Raw genomic sequence first — 22,253 nt, 5'->3', positions numbered from 1 at the left:
GCAATGGCAAGGAAAGCGTTTCTGAAGAAGAGAAATTTGTTAAAATCCAGTATTGATTGTAGTGTCAGGAAATCGTTTCTGAAAGTCTTTGTATGGAGAGTAGCCATGTATGGAAATGAAACATGGACGATAAATAGTTTGGACAAGAAGAGAATAGAAGCTTTCGAAATGTGGTGCTACAGAAGAATGCTGAAGATTAGATGGATAGATCACATAACTAATGAGGAAGTATTGAATAGGATTGGCGAGAAGAGAAGTTTGTGGCACAACTTGACTAGAAGAAGGGATCGGTTGGTAGGACATGTTCTGAGGTATCAAGGGATCACCAATTTAGTACTGAAGGGCAGCGTGGAGGGTAAAAATCGTTGAGGGAGACCAAGAGATGAATACACTAAGCAGATTCAGAGGGATGTAGGTTGCAGTAGGTACTGGGAGATGAAGAAGCTTGCACAGGATAGAGTAGCATGGAGAGCTGCATCAAATCAGCCTCAAGACTGAAGACCACAACAACAACAGGGTATCCAGAATCAGAATTTATTGGAGGACTTAAGATCAAGTAAGGCAGAAGGGATAGATAACATTCGATTAGAATTTCTTAAATCATGGAGAAGTGACAACAAAACGAAAATTCACGTTGGTGTTTACAGGACATGACTCTGACGACATACCGTCTACCTTTCGGAAAAATGTCATCTACACAATATCAGGACGTTATCCATTAGGTTACGCCATAGTGGCATGATTTGCGTCTTTTGTCTTGGGTATCCACGCAATTCCGAAGATAGCAAGAGCTGACAAGTGCGAGAATGATAGCTGAATCAGCTTAACAGCTCACACATCCAAGATGCCGACAAGAATAGTACACACAAGATTGGAAAAGAAAATTGAGGAACTGTTGGATGGCGATTAGCTTGGCTTCAAGAAAAGATAAAGGCAGCAGAAAGGCAATTCTGAAGTTGCCGTTGATAATGGAAGCGAGACTAAAGAAAAATCAAGACACGTTCATAGGATTTGTCGACCTGGGAAAAGCGTTCGACAATGTAAAGTGGTGCAAGATATTCGAAATTCTGAGAAAAATATGGGGAAAGCTATGTGGAGAGACGGGTAATATAGAAATGTGTACAAGATTCGAGAGGGAATATTAAGAGTGGACGACCAAGAACGAAGTGTTCGGATTAAAAAAAGAGGTGTAAGAGATGACGATGCCGATGCCGATGCCGATGATGATGATGATGATGATGATGATGATGATGATGATGTCTGGTTTGCGGGGAATTCAACTGTGCGGTCATCAGCGCCCGTACACAGTCTCCAATTTTTACACAGTCTCCAATTTTTACACAGTCTCCAATTTTTACACAGTCTCCAATTTTTACACAGTCTCCAATTTTTACACAGTCTCCAATTTTTACACAGTCTCCAATTTTTACACAGTCCAATCGAGCCACTGTCATTAGTGATGACGATGAGGATGAAATGTTGAGGACAACACAAACACGCAGTTCCCTGGCAGAGAAAATCCCCAACCTGGCCGAGAATCGAAATTGGGACCATGTAACCCAGAGGCAGCAATGCTAGCCACCAGACCACGTGGTGTAAGAGAGGGACATAGTATTTCGCCCCTACTGTTCGATCTGTACGTCTAAGAAGCTTTGATGGAAATAAAGAAAAAGGTTCAGGAGTAAAATCGAAATTCAAAGTGAAAAGGTATCAATGATAGGATTCGCTCAAGACATTGCTATCCTAAGCGGAAGTGAAGAAACATTATTTGATATGCTGAACAGAACGAACAGTCTAATGAGTACACAATATGGACTGAGAGTAAATCGAAGAAAGACAAAAGTAATGAAAAGTAGCAGAAATGAGAACAGCGAGGAACTTAACATTGGGATTGTTGGTAACGAAGTAGATGAAGTTAAGGAATTCTAATAGCTAGGCAGCAAAATAAGCAATGATGGACAGAGCAAGGAGGACATCAAAAGCAGGCTAGCACTGAAAAATAGGCGATTCCAGGCCAATAGAAGTGTACTAGTAACAATCATAGCCCCTAATTTGAGGAAGAAAGTTTCAGAGAATGTACGTTTGGAGCACAGCATTGTGTGGTAGTGAAACATGGACCTTTGGGAAAACCACGATACGAGAGAACCGAAGCATTTGAGATTTTTTGCTGCAGACGAATGTTGAAAATTAGGTGAACTGTTAAGATAAGGAATGAGGAGGTTCTGCACAGAATCTGAGAGGAAAGGAATATGTGGAAAACACTGACGAGGGGAAGGCACAGGCTTTATTTTAAGACATCACGGAATAATTTCTATGGTAGTAGAGGGAGCTGTAGAGGCCAAAAGCTGTAGAGGAAGACAGAGATTGGAATACATGCAGCAAATAATGGAGGACGTTGGTTGCAAGTACTACTCTGAAATGAAGAGGTTGTCACGGGAGAGGAATTCGTGGCGAGCCGCATCAAACCAGGCAGAAGACTGAGGACTCAACAGAAAAAAAAAAGTGGCTGAAGCCTGTCTATACCAACATGCCTACCGACGGCATCAGCTGACTGAAGTCGACCAGTACTCTGTGATACAGTTGTGGCGATTCGTGAATGAGTCGTTCATTTGAACGACTCTAAATAAAGAATCGTAAGAATCGAATCATGATACGGACTAATCGTCGTTCAAAAGAATCGTAAGAACGATTGCATGTTTCCGAGTCGCAACGATTCCAACGATTCAACGATTCTTAGTATGCTATGCTTCGAAGGCAACTTCCGAATCATACCGAATTATTACGACCGCCAGATGGCAGTCAAGTATAGGATGCGAGTGAACAAAGGAAGCTCGGAACGAACAAACGAAGTTCGTGGACCGTAATAGTACTCGCGAAAACCAAGCTGACATTTGGCGGTGGCTGATGGGAACGACAGAAAAGGCATTTCCACATTTACTATCGCTATATAGTGCACATGCGCGGATTCGTATCATCCTACGTTTTTCTGTGCTCTTGCCAATTCCACAGCACCTTATGTTTCATAATAAAGCCACTGTCAGCCTATATAGAGAGAATATAGGTTCTCTAACCATTACCTTTCTTGGCGGATCGCCATGTAATACCGTCTTTAAACAAAAGCTTTTTAATTAATAATTTCAAGTTGGAGTTTTCGAATGTTATCTTGTTCAGATTCATATTAAATTTTAGTGAAGAAATGTCGCAGTATACGATTGAATCCTACTGTTTAGAAGTATGTCGTCTTCTCACGTGAATAGTAGTGACAGCGACAATTTCTCAGACAAATTAAAAGCAAAATACCTATGCTTTGTATTTAGAAGAAATGAAAGTTAAGCTAAATTTCCTGTTTGGGAGGGCTGTCAGCTGCGTTATGAATTACAAGGGTGATGTGGACTTGGAAAGACATCTGAGCACAGAAAAACTTAGGATGATATGAGCCAAATCACGTCTGCCTCACTGCTAGATTTTGTTACTATAAAACAGACGTCTGTAGTTAGATACGTTCAAGCCACACAACCAAACTGGCATACCACGTAATTTTGCACCACCTTTCGCACAAATCGACTCCTTTCCTGGCATACTGAAATAAAACAATAGATGCTATCAAATCAAACGTGACCTTTCATCATTACACTAATACATCGAGAATCACACGTCATATGCATGTTTACTCATAAATAACCTATTTCTGACATATCATGACACAGTTCGATTGTAACAGCAGTGACAATTTTAGACATGTCCTGCAATCTGTGAGTAAGGTGTAGAACTTTTTGCATTCCGTAAGAATCGTGCCATCGCAGGCTAGAATGAATCGTGAAAGAGTCGTGAGACTGAATCGTAGGAATCGAATCGGGAAAAAGAATCGTGTTGCCCAACTCTACTCTGTGACGCCATTGCCACTAAAGATGGGTCGAACTCGTTCATTCCCGTGAACTACTTCATTCATTTCACTCTCTGCCGTGAAGCGATCAAATGAAGTAGTTCATTCATGAAGTACGGAAGCCTGGCGAAGTTGCCCAGTTCGCCGCTCAACTGCGGCTACGTTCTTTTCGCCTCGTTCGTACAATAAAGCTTCGTAATACTTCATAATTTTACCAACAGATGGCCGAACTACGCAGTAACGTGCACGCAACGTTTTGCGCTCTTATAGCGTCTGAGTTAAATAGAGCATGGTCGAAGGGGACAAAGGAAAGATAAACAAAGAAGCCTGTCACATATAAAGAAGGTATTACATTTAATCTTGCTCGACATTTTCTCATGTAGCGCCCAAAAAAGTCTTTATCTGCCAAATGAAACATTATTTGTTGTATTCATGGACTGAAAACTAGGGCTACCAACGAAATGCAGCCCAATATTATGTTCCTTTTAAAATTTAATCCAAAATAGAATGAGTATGTTTACCACTGTCACAAAGTCTATATACCTACGTTAAGTAATTATTCAGAAGTTTTCCTGTAGATTTTATTTTTGTTGAGAATAATAACCCTCCACATTCAAAACGTATACTGTCACCTGTAGTCATTGGTACGATTTCAGGTAAAATCCCTCTTTCAGTGTTACTAACAATCATTTATTTTCATGTCGGCTGTGCATGCTCACACAGCCAGCCTCTTCGTTTGTATCTTTAATATTCATTTGTCTGCAAGCGCTGCCAACGGTAGGCTACCCGGAGACGTGAAGTTTAACTGCACAAATAGTCACGGGTAATGATTTCAGCACTGCAGGAAGCAACTGACGCTGCTTTCCCCTCGCCCCCTCACCTCCAAAACCCCTCGAAAACCTATTGTTCCCAACAAACACCGCGCGATTCGTCGACAGGCAGTAGAGGGAGGACTGAAGTGTAGGGAGGATGAGTGACGTAGCGCCGATGTAGAGGGAGAGGGCAAGAGAGTGAGTGAACTCTGCGATGAGTTTGAAGTACCAGTTCATTGAAACTGAATGGTTAGTTCACACTTCACTGGAGTGAAGCGTTCATTTGAACGACTCATTCACGAGCTCCCCATCACTAATTGCCACAATCGCCAGAGGCTTCGGTTGGTTACCACAGCGGTAGGCCTGTAACGTTTCTGGAGCTGCTGTGAGCGGAACGTCGCGAAGACCGCGTTGACACAGCAGCTGAGACTGTGTCTTGCACATTCACTTTTTTTTCAGTCATCAGCTCCGACGCGATGCGACTAGCCACGAATTCCTCTCCTGCGCCAAACTTTTCGTATCAGAGTACCGCCTGCATCCTACGTTGCCTACTATTTGTTGGACATATTCCAGTCCTGGTCTTCCACTAAAATTGTAACCCTCTACATCTCCCAATAGTACCACGGATTTTTTTCCCTGGTGCCGTAACTTACGTTCTATAAACCACACCGTTCTTACTGTCAATATTTTACATACGTTCATTTCTTTGCCGATTTTGCGGAAAACAGGGTTCTAGTAATTTCACCATGAGGGTTTAAAAAATTACAAAACCATTTCCCATCACCCTTAGGACTTCAAAGGGACCGACTTGGAGCAGGAGAGGCATCGCAGGATATTTTAATTTGCAGAGTCTATACTTTTACAAATAAAGTCATGAAGCTTTGTCAGCATCACCAGGTAGGATTTAGTATTCACACTCATTTCAGTGGAAGTTCGAAAACATAACAAAATAAATTTTTTTACGTGCGAAATTACATCATTTTTTCACTTACTATTGGCTGCATTTGTTGCTATAGGTACACTTTTCTTCATAAATTAAAGAGATTCTTCGATGAATTTTGCACAGCATACATACGATACTCGCAGGTGAAGGAAACTCTAGAATTTATTTAATTTATGAAAAAACGAATGAACTGTTATATTTTAAACTTCATGTTTAGAAAAAACACAAATTTTACAGTTAATTACCTCAATTTTTACCAGAGTTTTTAATATATGTAGAAAATTCTATAGTTTCGTACACCTTTAAGTATGGTTTGTATGCTGCGCAAAATTCATCGAAGAATCTATCTTACTTAAGACGAAAAGTGTACCTCTAGCAACAAATGCTGCCATTAGTAAGTGAAAAAAAAATGATGAAATTTCACATGTAAAGAAAATTATTTCGTTATGTTTTCGAGCTTCCACTGCTATTAGTGTGAATTCTGAATCCTTCCTGGTCATGCTGACAAAGTTTTATGAATTTATTTGTAAAAGTATAGACAGTGGAAATTGAAATGTCCTGTGGCGCCTCTTCTGCTCCAAGTCGGCCCGTCTGACGTCCTACCCCCCTTAAACCTCTGTCCGCTCCTCCACCCTCTTTGACAAGACCATTGGAAGAATGAGGGTGAATTCGTATGCCGCAAGTCTTCGGCCGGCACTGCTGATAATTCTTATTGAAAAATTAAGCAGAGACGGCGCTGGAACCCGGAACGTTTTTGATTACAATGAAAGGCGCTGCCCCTCTTCCACGGGTGCAATTATCCTACGAAAACTGAACGCCACTAATAGCAAGACGGGAAACGGTAGTGATGCAGTGACGTGCTGGCTCATGACACCCGCCTCGGACATACAGTTCGGCGACTAGTAGCTCAAGGTATCGAGGAAAATTCGTCTATCATCCGAGCTATTCTGTTCTGTTGCAGGCCTTGACATCTACTACCTGATGGTGGTGGCCAACTTTCGCCGACAGCTGACAACCAAAGAGGAAGACGAGGAGAACGACGACAAGCAGGTTGAACAAGTGATAGTGTGATAACAAGGCAGAAGCCAGGGTGCGTTCGGACTGGGCACTTGGGCCTGGTGTGATGTCAACCTAGGTTTCGTTTCTGTCTCAACAGCTGTGTGTACGTAGCGTGTGTAGGCATGCAACGTGGGTGCTGGCTACCGACGATAAACCAATAAATAATGTATCATTATAAATCTGAAATAATTAATTTTCCCTTCAGACGTTTGAGTTTCATCTTTATCTACGATAATAATAGAAGCTGAAAAAATGAATTAATATTTGAGCCGTGACCAGGTCTCCTTGTTTACTAGGCATGCATGCTAACCATTACACCACGACAAAAGTATAGTTTACGTAACTCTACTGACTACCCCAATTAGCGAGGGCAGTGGACAAGGGGGGTCCATGAAGGTATGTTAGCTATAGTGTTGTGGTGATGTAATGACTGCCGTACCTGCCTAGTAAGCAAGGAGACGCGGTTCAAGTCCCTGCCATGGTACAAATTTAAATAATTTCCTCAGCTTCCGTCATTAATATTAGTTCTGCAGTATCTGCTAACATATTTGTAAATATGAATTCTTAAAAAATCGCTCTACAGAATGTCTAATTCCTCATGCAACTACATATATAAAGAATTTTAAGCTTGAGTGTATCAGGTTCTTAGTTATTTATTACTTTTTACTGTTATCTGAAATGAATGCAGCAGGATGTGCCACCTCCAAGACGCTAATGAAATTACATGACAGCTCATCGAGTGTGAATTATCACACTGTTTGGGACTAATAAGAGTTTTACACAGCTTATAGCACAATGAGATCGGTAGTAACAGCTCTTGAGAAAGAAGGCGTCGGTACATCCTATGTTTCAGTACTGGCGAATGCAAGCGTTAATGCTAAAGCTTTATGAGAAAGAATCCGAGCAAGGAGATTACATATTAGTAAGGCTGGAGGAAGCCTTCAGAACGTCCATCTACGAAAACGAAGAAGAAATACATACACCGCCAGGTAGCATAAGCTTATTTAAAGAAGGTAAGCAGATAAAGTTATGCAAATCCGATGCATTTTTAAGACAGATTGGAGATGTGGAAGACTATGTAATCCATCTTCCAGAAATTCATCTATTTCTCTATGGCATTGTCTTATTTTCGTCTAGTTTAGTTACTTATGTCCTAACATTAGCGTTGTAAGAAATACCGTACCTTTAAGGCTTGTGAAATTACTAATTACTGAAGAAACTGTATTTGAAATTAAAACTGTTAACAAAGAAGAAGAATTGTTCTTTTCTATTTAATTTGGTTCATTTATGCATAACTGCATGATATAAGCAAAAAATTTAGTGTCTGTTGAAAAAATGCAATAAAATTACCAGGTAACTATGAGGTTTCCTAAACATGATTAATCATGCCAGCGTTTCTTAATCGTTTCGGTAAGTGGAATCATTTCTAATGTTTACTTTTATCGTGTACACTCTGGTTTGTTTCTACAGTACGTTATTAACGCTACGATATGTACTCTGATTATCTGTATTAGAAACGACAAATTTGCTTTAAAACTTAATTTCAAAATTAAATCAAAAACTCTCAAACTATTTAAATTTAATATAACATAATCAGACAGGACATTTAAACTTTAATTTTTATATGATGGTTGATGGCTGTTCTTATTTTCGCCGATTTGCTTAACATTACGCTTTGTCAAATAAAGTAGAAGTTCGTTACCAAATTTGTTGTGGTATTTAATTTTTGTCGTCTCAGAGGCTAAGAAAACTCTTTCGCCCATAGTTGCGAATGGTAAATGAAACAACACGGCCTTTTACAACTAGATGATAAACAGAACTGTAGATGTTGCATCGTGTCGACTATTCAAATTAATAAGTGGAATTTGGGCTTAGTTGTTGTTCCGTTCTTTTAGAATTTTTTCCGCAAAACTTTTTTCTTGATTCTTCTAAAAAAAGGCGTCTAAATCTGGTAAAGCTCCTGAGTGAACTCTATGGGCCTCCAGAATCCCACGGGGCAAGCCACAAAGGAGAGCGCCTGAATATCCTGCTTTCCGTTCAACAAACAAGTGATGAGGTTTGCCAGCCAGCAGGTGCTGCGTTGACAGTAGCTAATTTTGGCGTTCTGCGAATCGTCTGGACTGCGAGCGACTAGGGGACTATTAAATCTGAATCCAAAGGAAAACTGGCTGAAAAAAAAAAAAAAAAAACGTGGTACAAGGTGCCTAAAACTAGTTGAACCGTCAGTGAAGACAACTCAACGGGTCTACTGTAATAGTGAGAGAGAGAAGTGCACGTTGGTGGCTGAAAAACGGAGCTAATATGAGAAGGGTAGGGCATACTCTGGAAACAAATCTGGGGAAATACAAAGGACATGGAAGAGAGCGTACATGTTTCTCCCCATAATGGAGTACATGCGCAAATATCTTATTGTCTCTACAAATATTTCACTAATAGAGCCGAACTACGCTATAATGGATGGCGAATGTTTTACAGAAACGAAATTAATAACGGTTGACCCCATGGGACGTAACAGACATCTTATAACCATTTTTGCCTGTTGTAATTGTTGTTATTTTGCATGCTTGCTTACAGTACTTTGAGAGAAATTCCACCTCATGCAAGACTACTATACAGCTTTGTTATTCCACTTCATGTGCTATCTTCAGTGAGAGTTTTTGTTTACTTTTCTTTCTAGATCATTATTTTCTACTTTACTGTTCATTGCCTATTTTACACTACGAATCTCTGTCACATTGTTTAGCTTGTTACTTAACGATTTTGTGGTGCTATGATCTTGGAGCGCTTTTTTATGACGGGTCAAAGCATTTGTTTCTTTTCCTGTTCTCATTTCTTGGTGTCACATACGCATTTGATCTAATTTAAGAACGAAGCACGATTATTCTATTAGCATTTCAGGTGTTATAACTATCTGCTATTCCCCCCACTCAGACACACACACACACACACACACACACACACACACACACAAAAGCTAAACATCTGACTTGTCAACAACACTTTGAAAACTGCATGCCAATCTCCACACAAGTACGAAACGAAACAACTGAACATCATGTGGCTATAACAACAAGTGCAACGCCGGTAGAAATCTTTTGCTTTTCTGATGCATTGAATTAAATGTATGTATAACAGCAAGAAATGACTATCATTCATGAGTTATTTTGCTTCCCAAATAGCAAAACTCATTTACTATTTTAAATGTCTCATTTCCTAACCTAAAGCCCTCTTTATCATACGCTTTCATTCCACTACATTTCATTACCCTCGTTTTGCTTTTGTCGCTGTTCATCTTATATCCTCCTTTCAAGACGCCATCCATTCCGTTCAGCTGCTCTTCCAAATCCCTTGCTGTCTCTGGTAGAATCACTATGTCCTCGGCAAATCTCAAAATTTTTATTTCTTCTCTCTAGAATTTAGTTCCTACTCCAAATTTTTCCTTTTGTTTCCTTTACTGCTTGCTCAATATACAGATTGAATAACATCGGGGATAGGCTACAACAATGATAGATGGTAAAGTATGCGCTGCTATCTTTCTGATGCTACGTTCAAAGAATTCAATGATATCGACAAGATGTTCCTAAGACCAATTAATGAAAATCGTCACTGGATGCTTGGGTACGGTTTTTTTGAATGTTGCTTGCATGCAGCTTACAAATTAGAAACACAAAAGGGAAAGCTAAGGATAAAGAAAATGCTGATAGAAGGAAAGATGTGTACAACAAGAGTTTCGTGACAAATTAGGGCTTATTGTTGATCAACCGAGATCAGATTATGGAAGTTCGAATGACGGATGTACAGCTCGGAGATCCTTCGAAAATTCTGAAATTTCCGGTTCGATAATGGGGATTAACAAGGAACTGATAAAGCTACTTCATTTAGTATTGCACGTAATTTCTTTTGGATTCGAAATCAATATACTCAAATTTCGCAGAAACACTGGTCGCAGATTTATCGAACTCTATTTGTGGTACTTCAACCGAACAATAGTACATAAAATTCCTACTCGCGGCCAATTAATTACGGAAACTTCGTTACTTCAAATCAGACAAATATCTCTAGAATCTCAGGAATCATGTAACAAGTTTATTAAAAGACTTCGTGATGATTTTCAAGGAAATGTGACCACATAAAAAAATATGTAAGACACTTTCTGTAAGCTTTTAGTATCGTCAGATCCAATAGCATCCAGTTTCCGGAAACTTCCTCCAAAGAAAGTAAGATAGGTATCCCCACACGTGGTTGAACTATTGATTCCACCTTCATTTATAGAGTCAGAGTTCTTCAAATAATAAGAGCGACGTATCTGGCGACGATGACGAGTCACATGATAGCGATTAATTGTAAGAGATGGTAAGATTATAGATATTAGCAACGTAAGAATGAAAGAGATGTCCATCGCCATTTCAATAATGATTAACTGCTGTATTACAATCCTCTTCTTCCCAAATCTTAAAATGTTAACTGTCATTACATTTTATATTTAATTTATTCACAATAATAATTTCCAAAATTATTCTGAGAGAGGCCGATGGCCGATTGCTCCGTAAATTGTTCGAGAAGTTACTGCTGCTGTGGCTCAGAACGTTGGACGCGAAGTGGGGTCTTCAGGCAGTGCACGATTTGTGTGACGACAGCTGAACGTCCCACGGTCCTCTTGAAATGTTTCGGGTAGTAGTAGAGCAATCTCTCTTGCGGTTCCAAGCTGTTGTGGATGCAGAGCAACATGAGCAACATTTCTGCCCTGCAATGTAAGCACGGTACGGAGTTAACAAATGTTACCCCGTCATACGGAAAGAAAAGTGTGTTTCATGCCGTGTGTTATTTGTTATTTCTCTTCCACCTGTCCTCAGAAGCGTTGCCACGAAATTTCATTGTGCTACAAAAACTCGTTCTTCATGAGGCCCCTCTTAAGCAGCGGAAGATTAATTACAACCACCCTGTATTTTCTGAAGGTATTCGTCTGGAGTGTAGCCATGTACGGCAGTTATAGACGATGAGCAGTTCAGAGAAGAAGACAGTAGAAGCTTTGGAAATGTGTGCCACGGTGCAGTTCAAAATTAGATTAATAGATCGAGTGACTGAGGAGGCGGCGTTGAGTCGAATCTGCGAAAAAAGAAATTTGTTGCACAATTCGATTAAAAGAAGAGATCGGTTTATCGGACACATGCTGACGCATCAAGAAATTGTCAGGTTGGATTATAGAGACCAAGGTTTCCCTGCGGTAAGCAGGTTGGAGTGGATGTAGATTGGAGTGGATGTAGATTGGAGTGATTTTCGTACAGTACATAAATGACGACGTAAATGGTAGAATTACCAGTAGTATTGGTATCAGTGGTAGAGAATGAAACATACATAAATTGAGAGAGGGAAACTGGGAACCGACAACTTCTTTTTCATTCCTGTTTGTTCTTTTTGCACATAATTAGAACACTTTCTGCGCAACCCACCCATCATTTTGCACGACAATGCGCGGGCGCCTACAGCGTATTTTTCGTCCTCAGAAATAAATATAAAAATTAGTTGATCGAGTAAATTCTACGCTTTTATGTAACTAAAGCAGTTACTTTTGATGGAAGTAAAGTTTACAGGTACAAACACAAAAGATCTACGTAATTATTGTTTTTATAGAATGTTCCTCTTATGATCAAAGACAAGCTTCTATTGTTATTTTTCGTTAAGTCGGAAAGTTGTTTATCAATAACAGAAACGTGTTTCAAATGACGTCAACGAAGTACTGAAGCGATGTTTGATATATCTTTGTTCGGCGTTTATTAATTTTTCTCTGTCTTTGAGGAAGTAGCATTTTCTAGCGTTAGAGGACAAATCTTTTTTTTTTTTTTCCTTCTTCTTCTTCTTCAACATCCGTCTGTTTCACGTTACAGATTAACAACTTTCGAATAAAACTTCAACTGAACAGTGACAGTTTCAGTTCTGCTATAAATATTGTTTATCTTTTAGTAACAGACATGCGGATAACAAACACGTCTAGCAGATTACGCGGCCCTTTATATATCCTCATTCAGTTTCTGGGCGGTTCACCAATTCTGGTTTCTAGGGGAATCTCATAACACACTGACCGCATACGTCAACAAAGGGATCTAAAAGCGAGTTGAAGCCCGATAGGTATGCAAAAAACCTAACGAAGAGGTGACACACTTACGATCTTAGCTGAGCAATGTTGCCAGGTGAACTACCGTGGGTTATGCTTAAGACAGTCTACGGTACCCTACGGTAGTTTTACAACTCTAGGTAGTTATGCAAAGATGAAGAGAGTTGTGCAGGTTAGAGTACTGGGGTGATCTGCTTCAAACCAGTGTTGGGAACAAAGACGACAACAACAAAAGCAGCAGTGACCGCCTTTCTCCTGGAGCGAGCACATACAGAGCCACTCATCTGGTCTCACGTTCCAGTCTGCCATCCCCCTGCTTATTGTTTTCTACAAGCGTCCAGGCACCACCGTTGACTGGCGCCAGTTCCGGCGTAACTCCGCTCACGCACGGCGTAGGCGGGCCACGCCGGCCTGCTCTTAACCCCCACTCACACGCGTGCATCCTTCAGAGAGCATACGCCGCCGGCACTGGCTCTGCCTTCTACTGCGCGTGTACACGGCGAAAACTTGAATTACTCGAGAAACCAGGCGAATTCACACGCGTCAAAACATCACCTTCTTGAATTTCAGTATCCTCTTTGTGAACGCATGAAGAATACGAGGGATGGAGCTTAAATAGTAAATAAATGCAAATGTCGTGTGATTAGGGTCTCCCGTAGGGTCGACCATTCGCCGGGTGCAAGTGTTTCGATTTGACGCCACTTCGGCGACTTGCGCGTCGGTGGGGATGAAATGATGATGAATAGGACAACACAACGCCCAGTCCCTGAGCGGAGAAAATCTCCGATCCAACCGGAAATCGAACCCGTCCCCTTATAATGGACATTCTGTCGCGCCGACCACTCAGCTACCGTGGGCGGACACTTAAATAGTGGCAACCGATAGAAAAGAGTTACATGTTTGCACCTGTTACTGTCCTTCAAAGTAGTCAGCAGCATTGTGTAGAACCCGTTGCCAGCGACGTGGAAGGCGTAGTAAACCGTTGCAGAGCCTGTTGTGTTGATGGTTCGAATAGAGCGGTATATTACCTGTCGAATCTCTGGAACAGTTCTGAAGCGGATGCCAAGAAGTGGTTCCTTCATCTTCGGAATCAAATCAAAGTCACAAGGACTTAAGTTCGGGGAGTATGGTGCATGGTACAGTACTTCCAAGCCCCATCGCCCGAACAGAGCAGCCACGGCTTGCGCTGTAGGCGCCCGCGATTTGTCGTGCAAAATGATGGGTGGGTTGCGCAGGAAGTGTCACTGCTTCTTTCACGCTCATAGCACTCCAAGTGCGTCTGAGCAGCGTCGTAAGCATCCATTTCTGCATTTCCGTCAAGTTATGCGGAACCCATCGTGATGCAATTTTTCACATTGCCAGGTGTTCCTTCAGGATGCGAAGCACAGTCGTATGCGCTAACCCGCTTTCGTGGGCGAGCTCACGAATCGTATGGCGTCGATCAGTCCACTAACGCGGCAACAGCATGCACTTCTTCTTCAGAGACGCTAGGACGACCTGCCCGATGCATGTCTGCCACAGTTTGGCGGCCTTCGTTGAAGGCTTTTAACCAACGTGCCAATTGGATAGTGTCTCCACAGCAGTGTTGCCACTATTTAAGTTCCAATCTACGTAAAAACCGCAATAATCCCAAAGAAGGAAAGTGTTGAAAATTGTGATTATTACTGATTACTGAACCAAGTTCATGAATTATCGGCTCAAACAACAGGTTTTCCGAGAATTGTGGCAGGAGGGTACTTTCCACCTCCCTGAAAAAAATGAAAAAATGCAATATTCGTTAAATGTTGCTGACTTATATAAAAAACATAATTTTTAAAGGAGTACACATGTGTTAGCAGTGTCTTGGCCATGAAAGTATCTTTTAGAACACTCTATGCCTCAATAAGGCACTTTCAATAACGTGCACTACTGAGGAGGGGTAGTGGGATGGGGCGTCAGCTTATACTCACTCTAAAAAGAAGTTTTAAAAACGAGTAATTCCGTAAGAGTTGTTGACTTTTACTCACAACATACTTTTCGAAGAGAGGTTGATGTATAAATACGGTCCTCACCCTCAAGATACTGAACATGACGTACACTGGGGAGAGTGAATTCTACGAGTCGGAAAAAAAGGGTTCAAATGGCTCTGAGCACTGTGGGACTTAACAGCTGTGGTCATCAGTCCCCTAGAACTTAGAACTACTTAAACCTAACTAACCTAAGGACATCACACACACCCATGCCCGAGGCAGGATTTGAACCTGCGACCGTAGCAGTCGCGCAGTTCCAGACTGGGCGCCTAGAACCGCTCGGCCACCGCGGTCGGCTACTACGAGTTTGACTGAAAAATTAAAAATATTTATGAAATTTCGTAGAAGAATTCATTACAGACAACATTTTTTTTTCAGAATTGTAAAATATAATGTGGCTCATTAAATTACAATGTTTTCAAAAGGTTCGCACTAAGTACCCGCCCCTCGTCCCGCGCTTTGGTATCGCGAGTGTTAAATGACGATGATCTTTTAATAGTAAAACTGTTACTCTTCTTGAGAAATGAGAGAGTGTACAACATATTAAAAATAAGGTTAGGCAAGCCGAACGTGTTATTCGACAATTACAATAAATGCTTAGGAACGATACGGTCACAAACAAAAAGAAATATATTATACACACTACAATAATAGAAAGAACGCTTGTGTGTGGGTGAGAAGTTAACAATTTTGCCTTGAGTAAAAAAAAAAAAAACAGCTAGTAGCCGTGGAAGTAGATTACTCGTGACGATGTGCTGGAATCTCACCCAGCCGGGTAGCCGTGCGCGATACCGCACCGCTTCCGGGATTCAGGGAGAAGCGCCGGCCTCGCATCGAATCCGCCCAACGTATTAACGACGACGGCCGTTGTGCCGGCCAGCCTCGGTTCAGTTTTCAGGCTGTTTCCCACTTCCGACAAAGTGAACACCGGGCTGTTGTCCACGTCCCGTCTCGGTTACGCGATTCGTAAACATTTGGGAAAACTTTCACACATTACCACATGGGTAATAAATAGACGCAAAAGACGGGGTACACAATTGCCGCCCAGTGATAATGGGGGAATGAAATCAAACAAATTTCTGTATACAACCATATGCACTTGTATAGTAAATACAGTAAGTCGCCAGCTAGGCAGCAAAGCGCCCCTCCCCCCCCCCCCTCTCTCTCTCTCTCCCCTCCCCTACCTCCCTCCCTCCCCCGTCCCCTTGTCGATTTGTTCGAGGGATCATCCTGCGCAAGTAGCACTGCTAGACTCTACCAGCTGGAGCGGTTACGAATTTCTCTGATTCGTTGCTGTTCTGTACTTTTATGCCTGCACTTCCCTGAGCCTTTGCAGTGATGATATAAGGTGCAACGTATTAAAGGACGTATAACAGTATACAGAAGTTACTCTGACTTTTCATTTACCTTCGTACCATCTTACTATTGACCTTTTTCTTTCTTTTTAAACAAATCAGCTCAGAAAGTGCCTCACTACACATTCGATGGTCTCGGGTTCGAACCTTGGTCAGTCCTAGGCAGCTTACATGTCACTTATCGCTTCTTTCACTGCTGGCACTGTTCGTTGAAGTGAAAAATGCGGAGGTACACCACAGTACGGAGTGGGTGTTAAGTTATTGATCCCCCTATAACGGGCTGGGTCAGTCATTTCTGATCGGGAGAAGGTAGCATCACACCACAAGGTTCATGCGTAGTAAAGCACTGTCCTGTTCAAACCATCTCACAGCTTGATGACAGCATCAGTTTCTACCGATGGTGACTCCGCAAGCCGTTGTGACATCACCTGTGCGACGTAAGACCTAATTTTTTAATATATCTTCAATAACGGTCATTACAGAGCAAATTACGTGACTACTATGCATTACTTGGAAAAGGCCGGATGATACCGGAATATTTCAGTTACATTACGTCACAAGGAGACAGAGAGCCCGAAATCAGGTACCGGATTGTAAGGCGTACCCAGGAGCAAATACAGACTCAGATTACAATGTAGTAGTGATGATGAGTAGGCTGAAGTTTAAGATATTATAGGCACGTTAATCAATACACAAAGAAGTTGTGTACTGAAGTCTAAGGAATGACGAGACACGTTTGAAGTTCTCTAAGGCTATACACACAGCAATAACGAATAGCACAGTAGGCAGTACTGTTGAAAAGGAATGGACATCCCTAAAAAGGGCAATCACAGAAGTTGAAAAAAAAACATAGGCACAAACAAGGTAACCGCGAAAACCATGGGTAATTGAAGAAGTACTTCAGTTGATCGATGAAAGAAGGAAGTACAAAAATGCTCAGAAACGTTCAGGAATACAGAAATACAAGTCACTGAGGAATGAACTAAATAGGAAGTGCTGGGAACCTAGGATGAAATGGCTGCATGAAAAATGTGAAGAGGTTGAATAAGAAATTACTGTCAGAAGGACAGACTTGGCACACAGAAAAATGGAAACAACATTCGGTGAAATAAAAGGCAAGGATGGTAAAATTGAGAGTGCAACGGGAATTCCATCGTTAAATGCAGAGGAGAGAGCGGATAGGTGTAAATAATTCCTCGAAGGCTTCTACGAGTGGGAAGATTTGTCTAAAGTGTTAGAAGAGTCGATTTAGAAGCGATAGGGAACCCAGTATTAGAATCAGAAATTGAAAGAGCTTTGGGGGACTTAAGATCAAATAAGGCAGAGGAAACAAATAACACTCGACCAACATTTCTGAAATCATTGGGGGAAGTGGCAACAAGACGACTTTTCACGTTGGAGTGTAGCATTTATGAATCTGGCGACATGTAATCTGACTTTTAGAAAAATTCCGAAGACTGCAAGAGCTGGCAAGTGCGAGAATTATCGCACAATCAGCTTAACAGCTAATGCATCGAAGCTGCTTACAAGAATAATATACAGAAGACAGGAAAAGAAAATTGAGGATGTGTTTGATGACGATCAGTTCGGTTTTAGGAAAAGCAAAGGCACGAGAGAGCAATTCTGACGATGCGGTAGATAATGGAAACAAGACTAAAAAAAAAATCAAGGCACTTTCATAGGATTTATCGACTTGGAAAAAGCGTTCGACAATGTAAAATGATACAAGGTTCGAAATTCTAAGATAAGTAGAGGTAAGCTATGCACTATGTACAAGAGCCAAGAGGAAATAGTAAGAGCGGACGACAAAGAACGAAGTGCTCAGATTAAAAGAGAGTGTAAACAGGGATGTATTCTTTCACCTCTATTGATCTATCTGTACCGAACGACATTAAAAGCTGACTAGCAATGACAAGAAGGGCATTCCTGGACAAGGGATGTCTACTAGTATCAAACATAGGCCTTAATTTGAGGAAGAAATTTCTGAGAATGGACGTTTGGAGCTCAGTACTTTATGATAGTGATATATGGACTGTGGGAAAAACGGGTAGGGATACATGGACTGTGGGAAAACCGGAACAGACGAGAATCGAGGCAATTGAGATGTGGTGCTACAGACGCATATTGATAATTAGGTGGACTGATGAGGTAAGGAATGAGGAAGTTCCGCGCGGGATCAGAGAGGAAAGGAATACGTGGAAAACACTGACAAGGAGATAGAACCGGATGATAGGACATCCGGGAATGACTTCCATGGTACTACGGGGAGCTGTCGAGAGCAAAAACTGTAGAGGAAGACAGAGATTGGAATACGTTCAAGCGAATAATTGAGTACGTAGACTGCAACTGATATTCTGGGATAAAGAGGTTGGAACAGGAGAGGAATTCGTAGTGAGCCGCACCAGACCAGTCAGAAGACTGGACCCAAAACAAGAAAGGAAAAAAAAGAACATTACCGGAAGCCACCCTTGTGTCCCGAATCTTCGCATTCTTTCCTTGACAGCCTGTCTCCTTTGCTCTGGCCACACTCCGTTTAGTTTCTGTTCATCATGGAAGCTTTAAAAGCTGATCTTCGTCTGGCTTGAAATGTCTCGTCGATTTAATCTTAATCCACACCACTTAAGATGCTTTCTCACCTACTGTACCATTTGTCGGAAACTAAAGGTCTGCTGTCAGGTGTACTGAAAATGTGCTCTGTAAGCCTCTGCTCATCCATCCTAAGCACAGTGTGCCACAGGCGTCACTAATAAGGCGTCCGTTGTTGCTGATTTTCGTTAACGACTTTGGTTCCTACCAGCGATGGTACAACCTTATCCTCAAAAAGCGACTGTGTCGTCCAGGCCGCTGAACAAGCAGAAGCTCTATGCAGAGAAACCAAGACCTGCTACATTATGAACAAGATGAAAAGCGATGAACACAAAACGCAGAAGACGACGTGCAGCCCCTGTGACAATGGAACACCGGGTGACGCAGCAGCCGCTAAATTTTTTGGCTTTTTTCATTGGCACTGCTCTTAAGTTAACCAGTAAACCTGCCCACAGTACAGTAAACACGTTATGTTACAAAATTTCACGAGCGCTTCGCCAACCAATTTTTTCCAAATTCGGAGATCTGACTATTTTCAGTCAATATCCACCGAAGCGCCAAAGAAACTGGTATAGGCATGCGTATTCAAATACAAAGATACGCAAACAGGCAGAAAATGGCGCTGCGGTCAGTAACGCCTATATAAGACAACAGCTGCGCAGTTGTTACATCGGTTACTGCTGCTACAGTGACAGGTCATCAAGATTTAAGTGAGTTTGAACACGGTGTCATAGTCGGCGCACGAGCGATGGGACACAGTATCTCCGAGGTAGCCGCGAAGTGCGGATTTCTCGTACGACCATTTCACGAGTGTACCGTTAATATCAGGAATCCGGTAAAATATCAAATACCCGACATTGCTGCTGCGGGAATAATTTCCTTCAAGACCGGGACCAATGACGACTGAAGAGAATCGTTCAACGTCACAGAAGTGCAACCCTTCCGAAAATTGCTGCAGATTTCAAATCTGGTGCATCTACAAGTGTCACCGATACCGACTTGCGGAGCCGAAGGGCCACCCATATACGCTTGATGAGTGCACGACACAAAGCTTTACGTCTCATCTGAGCCCATAGACACCGACATTGGACTTTTGATGTGTTCTCTAGTCGGACGAGTCTCATTTCAAGTTGTATCGAGCGGATGGATGCGTACGAGTATGGGGCCAACCTCATGAATATGTGGACGCTACATGTCAGCAGGGGCTGCTCAAGCTGGTGGAGGCTCTGTAACGGTGTGGGGCGTGTGAAGTTGGAGTGATACGGTGCCCCTGATACGTCTAGATAAGACTCAGACATGTGACACGTACGTAAGCATCCTGTCTGATGTCCTGCATCTATTCATGTCCATTGTGCATTCCAACGGACTAGGACAATTCCAGCAGGATAATGCGGCGCCCTAGAATTGCTACGGAGTGGCTCCGGCAACACTCTTCCGAGTTTAAACACTTGCGCTGGCCACCAAACTCACTAGACATAAACATTATTGAGCATCTCTGCGATGCCTTGAAACGTGTTGCTCAGAAGAGATCTCCACCCCGCCGAACTCTTATGGATTTATGGACAACCCTGCAGTATTCATGGTGTCAGTTCCCTCCAGCACTACTTCAGACATTAGTCGAGTCCATGACACGTCGTATTGCGGCACTTCTGCGTGCTCGCGGGAGCCCTACAAGGCAGGTGTACATGTGTCTTTGGCTCTTCAGTATATCTCTCCGACACAAAATCGTAATTTGTGATAGACACTAAACTCGTGTAGTAAAACCGCATCTCAAAATAAAATGGGTAAGTACACTACTGCCCATTAAAATTGCTACACCACGAAGATGACGCCATACAGACGCGAAATTTATCCTACAGCAAGAAGATTCTGTGATACGCAAATGATTAGCTTTTTAGAGCATTCACACAAGGATGGCGTCGGTGGTGACAGCTACTACGTGCTGAAATTTGGAAAGTTTCCAACCGATTTCTCATATACAAACAGCAGTTGACCGGCGTTGATTGGTGAAACATTGTTGCGATGCCTCGTGTAGGGAGGAGAAATGCGTACCATCACGTTTCCGACTTTGATAAAGGTCGGATTGTAGCCTATCGCGATTGCGGCTTATCGTATCGCGACATTGCTGCTCGCGTTGGTCGAGATCCAGTGACTGTTAGCAGAATATAGAATCGGTGGGTTCAGGAGGGTAATACGGAACGCCGTGCTGGATCCCAACGGCCTCGTATCACTAGCAGTCGGGATGACAGGCATCTTACCCGCATGGCTTTGTAACGGATCGTGCAGCCACGTCTCGGTTCCTGAGTCAACAAATGAGGACGTTTGCAAGACAACGACCATCTGCACGAACAGTTCGATTACTTCTGCAGCAGCATAGACTATCAGGTCGGAGATCACGGCTAGCTGCGGTTACCCTTGACGCTGCATCACAGACAGGAGCGCCTGCGATGATGTACTCAACGACGAACATCGGTGCACGAATGGCAAAACGTCATTTTTTCGACGACTCCAGGTCATGGTCGCATCCATGTTTGGCGACATCGCGGTGAACGCACATTGGAAGCGTGTATTCGTCATCGTGATACTGGCGTATCACCCGGCGTCATTGGTTTCACGTCTCGGTCACCTCTTGGTCACGTTGACAGCACTTTGAACAGTGGACGTTACATTTCAGATGTGTTACGACCCATGGCTCTACCCTTCATTCGATCCCTGCGAAACCCTACATTTCAGCAGGATAATACACGACCGCATGTTGCAGGTCCTGTACGGGCCTTTCTGGAGACAGACTGCTGCCCTGGCCATCGGATTCTCCAGATATCTCACCAAATGAAAATGTCTGGTGAATGGTGGTCGAGCAAGTGGCTCGTCACAATACGTCAGTCACTACTCTTGAAGAACTGTGGTATCGTGTTGAAGCTGCATGGGCAGCTCTGTACACGCCATCCAAGTTCTGTTTGACTCAATGCCCAGGCGTCTCGAGGCCGTTATTACGGCCAGAGGTGGTTGTTCTAGGTACTGATTTCTCAGGATCTACGCACCCAAATTGCGTGAAAATGTAATCACATGTTAGTTATAGTATTATATATTTGTCCAAGGAATACCCGTTTTTTTGGTGTAGCAATTTTAATGGTCAGTAGTGTAGTGTGAGAGATGTAGGACGGTGGTGACCGTTAACTGGACTTTGTATTGGTTGGAGTCACGGTTCGTTTTCGAACAATGCGCCGGATGTTTACTAGTTTCTGGCTAGTAGTGGCTCTTACTCCACGCAGAGCCTGTTCGTATGTGCCTTCCAGGAAACAGAGGCAGAGAAGAGTCGGGGCTGTGGAATTTCTGACGCCGAGAGGCGTGCAGGCGCTAGCGGCCGCGTCGCAGAAGACAAAAGCTGTTCTCCCAGAGCGCGTTACGGGCGCCGGAATTCCGAGAACGCAATCAGCAGAGAGGTGCTAGCGCAGCGACGGCCGTGTTGCGAGCCTGCAGCAGGCCGGTTTTAA

At 42.6% G+C, this 22,253-nt stretch overlaps 2 protein-coding genes across 4 annotated transcripts in view; one reads left to right on the top strand and one right to left on the bottom strand.

The window, feature by feature from the left end:
• Positions 1 to 7,329, top strand: part of LOC126292038 (uncharacterized) — a 56,645-nt gene extending 49,316 nt beyond the window's left edge. For all 3 annotated transcript variants that reach the window (XM_049985832.1, XM_049985831.1, XM_049985830.1), the window contains one exon: positions 6,600 to 7,329. In XM_049985832.1, the coding sequence (XP_049841789.1) occupies positions 6,600 to 6,709 (110 nt within the window). In that variant the 3' untranslated portion in view covers positions 6,710 to 7,329. The remainder of the gene's footprint in view (positions 1 to 6,599) is intronic.
• The window catches only part of LOC126292035 (amyloid-beta-like protein), a 1,795,419-nt gene that overhangs the window by 594,662 nt on the left and 1,178,504 nt on the right, over positions 1 to 22,253 (bottom strand). The gene's annotated exons all lie outside the window — the stretch shown is intronic.

The sequence above is a fragment of the Schistocerca gregaria genome, chromosome 9, assembly GCF_023897955.1.
Source record: "Schistocerca gregaria isolate iqSchGreg1 chromosome 9, iqSchGreg1.2, whole genome shotgun sequence".
Taxonomy (NCBI): domain Eukaryota; kingdom Metazoa; phylum Arthropoda; class Insecta; order Orthoptera; family Acrididae; genus Schistocerca; species Schistocerca gregaria.
The sequence above is the reverse complement of the archived record's forward strand: the minus strand, read 5'-3'. Positions and strand labels throughout refer to the sequence as shown.